At 43.7% G+C, this 9057-nt stretch overlaps 1 protein-coding gene across 1 annotated transcript in view; it reads left to right on the forward strand.

The window, feature by feature from the left end:
- The window catches only part of EIF2AK4 (eukaryotic translation initiation factor 2 alpha kinase 4), an 86223-nt gene that overhangs the window by 23192 nt on the left and 53974 nt on the right, over window positions 1–9057 (forward strand). Inside the window, exons 7-11 of the mRNA XM_019519926.1 lie at window positions 1941–2056; window positions 3093–3250; window positions 4419–4954; window positions 6933–7042; window positions 7703–7860. Of these exons, the coding sequence (XP_019375471.1) occupies window positions 1941–2056; window positions 3093–3250; window positions 4419–4954; window positions 6933–7042; window positions 7703–7860 (1078 nt within the window). The remainder of the gene's footprint in view (window positions 1–1940; window positions 2057–3092; window positions 3251–4418; window positions 4955–6932; window positions 7043–7702; window positions 7861–9057) is intronic.

The following is a 9057-nucleotide window of genomic DNA, read 5'->3' on the forward strand; positions in this document are numbered from 1 at the left end:
GAGGCTAGAGTCTGGAACCAGCTTCCAAGTGAGGTGGGGCAGGCTCCCACCCTGGGGGTTTTTAAGAGGAGGTTGGATGACCACCTTACTGGGGTCGTTTGACCCCAGTGCTCTTCCTGCCATGGCGGGGGGTCGGACTAGATGATCTGCTCAGGTCCCTTCCAACCCCAGAAACTATGAAACTAGGATGCAGTACAAATAAATGAAAGTGTAAGGTGGTGGAGGAAGGCATTTCTGTTAAAATACAGCCTCCAGGAAATCTCTAGTCATATGATTAGCGTAACTGGGAGTTGCATGATTGCTTCAGGTTTTATATATTTTCCACTGTGAGATCTTTTGTTGTAAAGTACAGTGTAATTCAATCATTTTATTTAAATGATGTTGTGGTGTATATAGCGTATCTTAATTTAGAAAATTAAATGGACATAGCTGTGCTTTTGTAAAACTGGTATAGATTTTATTTTCCAAAAATACTTTCATAAATGCCTTTATCTCCTTTTAACTGTTTTTTTTTCCCTTTTGGATCCACTGGACTTCTGAAAAGAGCTTTTAGCTTCGAAGCTGACTTTTTCATATATTTAAGATATCTGTAGCATTATTGAATTTTATTTGAAGAGTGTATTGTGTGATGGCTGAAGTCAAGTTACATCCAGGTTTATCTTAGACCTACTACAATATAGATTGTGATTTGGTTTTAGGAGACTGCCTTGTTTGTCCTTAAGTGTTCTTTGTGACATTCCACACACCCACAGAATATTATTTATTTTAGCTCTGAAAAACACAGAAGACTAGGCTGTATGTGTTTGAGATAAGTGCTAGCTGTGATTGCTTGTTCAAAGTGCACTGTTGAATTAAGTATTCTATACATGAGAGAAATTCTTTGGGCTTCCAGTAACACTTATATTTTCATATTAATAAACTAATGTAAAATATAGTTTTACCCTTAACAATTAGGTAACTATTATTTCTCTTCATGCAGCTCAAGCAACGAAACTAAACTGGACTATTGCATGCACTGATTTTCGTGTATAAGCAGAAAGCTGTTGCATTTAGGTTTGGAGTACTACAGGCAACTGTGAATTAACAAGTTGTCATTTATGTTCCCTAAAAAAAATAAGAACTGTCTACAAATATTTAGGTTTTAAAAAGCTCCCTAATCTCTCCACCTTTTGCACAAGACTTAAATTTGGGGAGCTAGGCTGCTAAGTATTCCTTTAAAAAGTGGGCTTTTAAGTTAGATTCTGCATTTGTTACTCCTCTTAAAACAAAATATAATTTCTGGAACTTAATGGAAAACTTTATATGTTTATTTCTTTAAAGCATTTTGAAAATTGCTAAAACATCAGATATGTATCCATTTATTTTCAGAAATACAGTAATCATTGTAGGCAGTACTTAGTTCCACGGGACAGGAGCATGAAGGCCTGCATTCAGTGTTTGGGCATAGGCTTAGATGCTTTGCTCAATTAGCATGTATGTATGGTAGAGACCCAGTGCAAGTCAGATCCCACTATTGCAAGCAGAAGTTTACACTTATACAGACCCATTGACTTCAGTGGGAATATTGAGACTTGTCTATGCTATGGTCTCTTCCATTAAAGGTGTATCAGTAAAGCCCCTTATTGTAGCCACAACATATTCTAATAGAAGGAATTTTCTACCAGTTTAGATGCACCATCTTCCTGACCAACATAGGCTAATTCAGGAAAAGCACAAAAGCAACCACATCTGTACCAAAGGCTTTGCTGATATAGGTTTCAGCTAGGGGAAGTGATCTTTTCATACCCATATAAGCAGGTTTCCTAGAAAAATATTGTAGTATAGACTAAGCCTGATAATGCACAGTTCTGCAAATGCAAGTTGTAAAACTGATGCCTGTTTTGATGCACCGATAATATGTTATGAATTGAAGAAAAATTATGTTCTTGTTTACATTATAGACGGGAACGTCAGTATTCTGTGTGTAGTAATGAAGAGTCCCCTGGAAATCATGAAGTTTTGTATTTCAGTATGGCTAGTGCTGGACAGCTTGTTGTCCACAAAGGAAAATGTATAGGTGAGTAAATAGCAATTACAACTTTAATATTTTTAAAATGTTAGTGCTTGCATAAGAAGAATGGATGCATTAGTTGTCCATTAAATGAAGGTGAATCAGCCTGCAGGCACTTTTGAATAATGTTATGGGCAAAGCTGGGGAGAAAGCTGTTGATCCAGTGGCTTTAATAAGAACTTGGAGAGGCCCTGGTAAGAGTGGGGCAGAGTAATGCAAGATTTTTTTTGTGGGTGAATTTGTATTTTTGTATTTTAGGAGTATTTGGAGTTAAATGTATTTAGAGCTATAGAAATAATGTATGAATCCATGGTATTTCCAGGAAGAGAAAGTAATAGTTTTATTGCTTGACACCTAAAATACTTATGAAAAAGACTTTACTACCAATCTTGAAACTGCACAGATATTGATACTACCTTTAAGGCCATATATAAGACTAGGACTAGAAAACACAACCCTAATTGAAAATTTTTACAAGAACCATTGGGGTGAGCAAGATGAGAAGCTGAAATAAGCCTGTGGGCTTTAAAATATCTGTGAGAATTAAACTAGCAAAACTTTACAGCATTTTGTCTCACTGTAGCTCCTTAACCTGGGCAGTGGATTTGCTGCTGAAAATTCTACTTTCTTTGAATGTAGTTTTGTTACTTTATATATTGAGGATATATGAAGATGTCACTATGTAGAGTTCAGCAACTGAAGAAGCTAGCGAGTGGGAAAAGCTTTTTAGTTGCTGAAACCACAAATTCCTTAAAATGTGTAATAGTTTATGCCAATGCAAATTTTGTGTCCATGTGCTCATTTAATTTCTCACTAATCTTTGAGTTTGGTTTACATATAATTTGATTTCAATTGAACTAATATTTTGCAGACAATGAAATGGAGTTACAGATCTTGTAGTTTGGGTTAGGTTTATGTTTGAAGATTTTTCAAACTTGTAAGAAGCAAGCTTTTTAATTTCATTCAAAAACCAGCTATTAGAACACTGTCAGGCTGTCAGGGGGAAAATGATGTTTTTTCTTCTCCTTTATTTTATGTGTAGATAGGGATGAGCAGCTTGGTAAATCAGTCTACAATGCCTTGGAAATACGGAGTGGCGATTTTGTCTTAGTACATGAATGGGTTCTTCAATGGCAGAAAAAAATGGGAAGATTTCTTACAAGTCAAGAAAAAGAAAAGATTGATAAATGCAAAAAACAGGTATTACACAGCTTTTCCTCCAGTTGTCAATATATTTTATAACTGTTGTTATCCAGCTTTATTAATCTGAGACCAATTACTGAATTAGGGTATATCAACCAACCTCTTTCAATGTTCAGCTGAATAATTAAGTTGCTAAGGCAAAGGAGAACCAGGCCCCTGGGGTGTCCTGAGCAAGGGTGTTGAAACACCAGGATGAACAGTAGACCCTAAAGATCCCAGAAATGCTACAGGAAAGGAGTTTTAGGGCTGTTCCATCCTTCACCTTTCTCCGCAGTCCCTTCCTGTAGGGGTATGTAGGGTAATGGTATTTTGGAAACTCACATGGTCAGCAGCTCCAAAACTTTGGGCACCTATATACATGACAGAGCTCTGCTCCGATGCATACTAATAAGCACACATCAGAGCAGACTCGATTAATCAAGTCTGCTGCGAGTCTGCTGGACTCCAGTAGCCTCCGCATCACATGTATTCAGCATTCCCACTTTTCAAAATGATGACGGGGGCACTTTAACTAAAGCTTGTTCAGTGAGCTTTAGTTAAAGCACCCCTGCTGCCATTTTGAAGCTGAGTACATGTAACACTATGAGCACTTTAATTAGGGCAGGTCTCAGAGCCACTCTAATTTAAAGCGCCTTCCCTTCTACCCCGGAGCACATGTATAGATGCCCTTGGTGTTTAACTTTGGTTCTCATTAGAACAGATTTCAGATCCTGCTGGTCACATTGCTTAAAAATACAATATTATATTGGCATCTTTCAAAACCTTTGGATTATTAGGAGTTTAAAAATTAGTAATGGGAGAAATCTCAAAGGCATTAATATTTATCAATGTGTAGCACCCACAAGTTTGGATGTTGGTTGAAACCTTTGTTGAACTTCTTGAATGTGCAGACTAAAGAGGTTGTTCTTAAGGGAGCAGACTTTGCTTCCATATAAATGATGGAGGTAAGAAGTGCAAAAGCACATGAGAAGTCACAACAACTCTTGTTCAAACTATTCATATTTCTCAAAAAATGGGTTGAGCATAAGTCTGGTTCTTTTCTTATCCATACCAGTTGACTTGTCATTATTAAAAATGTACTCCTTATAATGCTGCTCCCATGACATAGGAGAGATCCATTACTGCTCTTGACTAACCCCTGGTATGTTGTATTTCTCTTAAACAGCTTCAGGGTACAGAAACAGAGTTCAATTCACTGATGAAGCTATATCACCCAAACATAGTACGTTATATATCTATGAGCCTTAAAGAGCATGACGACTCGATTGTGGTAGACATTTTAGTGGAGCATGTTGGTGGATCCAGCCTTTCTACATATCTGAGCAAAGAGACCCCTATTCCCATTGATCAGCTGCGCTGTTATGCAACCCAGCTTTTGTCAGCTCTCGACTATTTACACAGTAATTCCGTGGTGCACAAAGTTCTGTGCGCATCCAGTATCCTGGTAGATGCTGAAGGGAATATCAAGGTGACAGACTACAGCATTTCAAAGCGTCTTGCTAGTATCTGTAAAGAGGATGTTTTTGAACAAACTAAAGTTCGATTTAGCGAGGATGCTCTACCCAACAAATCTGGAAAAAAAGGAGACGTTTGGCATCTGGGCTTGCTACTGCTTTCTCTCAGCCAGGGTCAAGTGAGCAGGGAATATCCGGTCACTGTTCCTAATGACTTACCTGCTGACTTCCAAGATTTTCTGCAAAAGTATGTACCTGTTGTTTTATTCCTTTTTCTTTTGCCATGTTTCTTTTTTTTCCTGCAATTATCTCTGAAAGAAAAATGTTCAAAAGTGAAAAAAATCCATATAGTTTTCTGCCAGCCTGGGGGTGCTCACATATACCAACCTTCATGGCCAGTTGCCTGAAGCTGCAAGACCCAACTGAGTAGCAGCACAGGCCCGATGGACTGCTGGGCACAAGCTGCCACCCCCACCCCCACCCTTCCCCTGCTGTCAGCTGCAGGAAGGGGAGAGCTAGCAGAAAATCTCTCCCTAGCTTTCACCTCTGAGAGAGCGGTGGGGAGGGGGAGCACACCACCCAGCCCTGGCACCCTCCAGCTCGGGTCTGCCTGGCACAAGAAAAGTCCCCACTGAGGGGCTTTACACCCCCTGCAGCCTGGCTAGCAGTGCTCTGATTTGCTCAGCTTTGCCCTGTGCCTGTGAGAGGAGGTGGGAGGAATGCACACACCTGGCCAGACACCAGTCTCCCCCAGCTGGGGTCTGTCCAGCATAGGGGAAAGACACCCCCACCCCTCCGTGGTTTTTTGCTTCCCTGCAGCCCAGCTTGCCGGGCTGGGATCAGCTCAGCCCTGCCCCCTCCCCAGCCCCTGTCTGTGAGAAGCACTGGGTGGTAGGGGGCGAATGTACCAAGCTACCCAGGCAGCGGGCCCCCTCAGCTGGGGGTTTTTTGCTCCCCTTCAGCCCACTTCACTGGGCTGGGATCAGATCGCATCCACCCCCTCTCCACCCCCTGCCTGTGAGGGGCACAGGGTGGGGGACACACACTGGCTTCCCCAACTGGGGTCTGCCCCAGGGGATGGAGAGGAATGGGGGAAGCCCCCACCAAGGGCTTCTCGTGCCCTCGCAGCCTAGCTTGCCAGGCTAGCATGGGCTCAGCCCCACCTCCTCCCCAGTTCCCCTACTTGTGAGGCAAGGGGAGCAGGAAGGAGAATGCCATGGCCCAGCACAGGACAGTGCAAGTCCCCACCCCTCCCCCCATCCCACCTAGCTGACGGGTGCTGGGTGGGAACAGAGGCTTTAGCTTTGTGATAGCTGGGGGAGGGGCCAATCCTGCTCCAATGGAGCAGACAGTACAGCCCAGGGCTGCAAAGCATTCAGGGATGCTGGGGGGCTATGTGTTAACTTGAATCAGGAGGGGATATGGGACAGAAGTCCCATAAACTGTTTGGCTTAAATCAGTTAAGTCTGATACTACATCCAACCAGGTTTATCTTAAACCAGTTTTGGCCATTTTGAAAGCAGTTTTTATACAGAATGTCTGTTCTGTTACAGGTTTAAACCCATTTCAGATCATTTAAACTGGTTTACTTCTGTCCCTATCCCTAGCTAGTGTACCTGTTCAGAGCAAACTTTACACTAATGGCTTTGAGCTCAGCACACAGCACAGCAGCCATACCCACTTTCACTGACTAACAGTGGATTAAGAAGAGAGAGTGGGGCTGGTGCCCACCCTTTTTATAGTAGTCTGCTGGTTAAAGCACTTGCCCAAGAGTTGGGAAACCTGGTTTTTGAGAGTATTTCCCCTTTCTAGGCCTTGGGTCCCACTCCTGGTAATGCTTATCAGTTTTGCGTTAAGGAGAACATAATTCATTTCGGCTGTAATTGCCTTCTCTCCCTTCTTCCCCCCAGGTCTGTGGTTACACAGTCACACTCCCTCTTACTGACTTTCTTTCTGGTTCATGAGTTTATCATTTTTGGATGCACAGCGGCTTATCTTCAACCAAAAGAGTCAAGAGTGTTGCCAGCACTGCCTAGCTTATAACAAATCCCCTCAAGTTGAGATGCACCCAAGGACCCAGCTATCTCACGGGGTTCCTGGCAAGTCCCTTCTGCACAATGGGGATAATGCTGCTTTGCTTCCCTTCCCATTTAAAAATATATAGGGAAAGTTAGACCCAATGTTCACATGTGTTTTTGAGAAGTCTGTGTTTGGTTTGTTACCAGATGCGTTTGCTTGGAGGATAAGGAGAGGTGGAGTCCTCAGCAGTTGTTACAACACAGTTTTATACACTCTTCCCAAATGAAAATACCTGTAGCAGAAGAAAATGCAGATGGTAAGAAATTCAGTCTCTCTTTCTGTGTCCTAGGGTGTAAATAATTTTTCACACAAAGGTAAACACAAATGTATATATACAACTGCAGCTTTTGCATTTAGTTCAAGATGTATTACAATACTGAAAAACTGTATGTGTGTTTTTGAATAAAATAGTCTAAAAGGTAAAATCTATAGTATTTTCAAGTTCTATAGTTTCCTGGTAGGAGCTGCCTGATTCCCTACCTCATCTTCAACACTGAGCCTTGAATTAGTGTCCAAACTGTTCTCTTCCTGGTATTTGGCTTTACTGGTAACTCAAAAAGCAAAAGAACAATGCAAATCACAGCCTAATCTTCCCTTCCGTGAGGCTTTTCTGAACATTTTTTCCCTCTGGTCTCAAATTTCTATACCTATTGTGTTCTTGTTGGAATTGATTTTGTTTACCTACCAACATGACTCATTCATAATTAAAAGCCTTCATTAAGGTTCAGATTAATACCTGAGCTTTGTTTGGCACAGCAAAAGTGTTTTGCATTCTGATTTTTATTCTGTTATCATGTCATGCTAATGGCTCCTTAAAATGTGTCATTATTCTTGACAGCTGATTAACACTGCATCACTTTTCACATTCAATACTTTGACTGTGGTTTCAGATCTTTTGGTTATCTTTTGGTTTCAGATTCAGCAGGAATAGATTGCCTAGAGACAGTTATTCCCAGTGGTCAGGTGTCCAATGCTGCATTCTTCACAGAAACACAAAGGCAATTGTCACGTTACTACAATGAATTTGAAGAACTACAACTGCTTGGTAAAGGAGCTTTTGGAGCAGTCATCAAGGTCATTCCCCTTATAGACCCATTTTGTGTGTGTGTTTAAGGGGGAGGGTCGGTGAAATATATGTAAAAAAATGTGGAACTTGTATTATAGATATTATCTTTATACTAGGGCAATCAATTAATTGTGATTAACCCATTAATTATTCACATGACTTTTTTTAACGTATTAATCACACACGGCTTTGGAGCCCGCTCCTGGGCTCTGATCTGCCGCCATCACTGCTGCCCTGGGCTGTCCTGTGGGGCAGTGGTGGCAGTGCAGAGGACCGCAGGGCAGCCCGGGTGTGGGCTCCAGGTGGCTGCAACAGGAAGGGGAGGGGTGCACACAGACACACAGCCACAGCCTGCAGGTGGCCAGGAACACAGCCTGGCGGCGGGTGGAGCAGTGCCCAGCAGGCAAGTCTGTAAAGGTGAAGGGGCATGGGGAGGGAAGGGGCTAGAGGGAGGGCAGATTGAGGACCCCATGGTGAGGAAGGGAGTGGGGTACAGGCAGGGGCAGATGCTAGGGTGAATAGGTCCTCGGGGCCAGGGCAGGTCATTGGATGGAGCTGCAGTTCATCCAGGGGCATGGGGGGAGGCGCTCCAACTCCTGCGTGCACCCCTGGGGGAGGCATGTTTCCCCGGGATATGTGCGTGGGGTGGAGGTGGACTGCGGCCGTGGGCTGGGGCTCTGCGCCCTGCTGCCATTGCCTTGGGAGCCGCGTGCTGTTGGGCGTGCAGGGGATGCGAGGCGCAGCCAGAATGCATCTGCCGAGGTAAAGGCAGCAGGGTGCAGAGCCCCAGCCCACAGTGGCAGACTGCCTCCACCCTGCACACACATCCAGGGGGCACATGCCCCCCGTGCCTCCCCTGGGGGTGCGTGCAGCAGTGGGAGCAGCCCCCAGCCATGCTTCTGGACAAGCTACAGCTTTGTCTCATGACCCACCCTTGCCTTGAGACCTCATTTGCCCCTGCCCCTACCCCTGCCTCATTCTGTCCCTCACCGTGGGGACCTTGATCTACCCTTCCTTTCCTCAAACCCTTTCCTTCCACAGATTTACCTGCTGGGCTGTGTCTGTGTGTGTCTTTGTGCCTGTCTCTGTGTGTCTGCTCATCACTCCCAAGTCACAGACTCCCCAGCTCTGCTGCTGCCCCTCACTCGTGATCCACAGCACCCTACTTCCTGCCAGGGCATGTGAGAACCCCCCCACCCCAGGCT

This window comes from Gavialis gangeticus, unplaced genomic scaffold (assembly GCF_001723915.1).
Source record: "Gavialis gangeticus isolate Ggan-Ray unplaced genomic scaffold, GavGan_comp1, whole genome shotgun sequence".
Taxonomy (NCBI): Eukaryota; Metazoa; Chordata; order Crocodylia; family Gavialidae; genus Gavialis; species Gavialis gangeticus.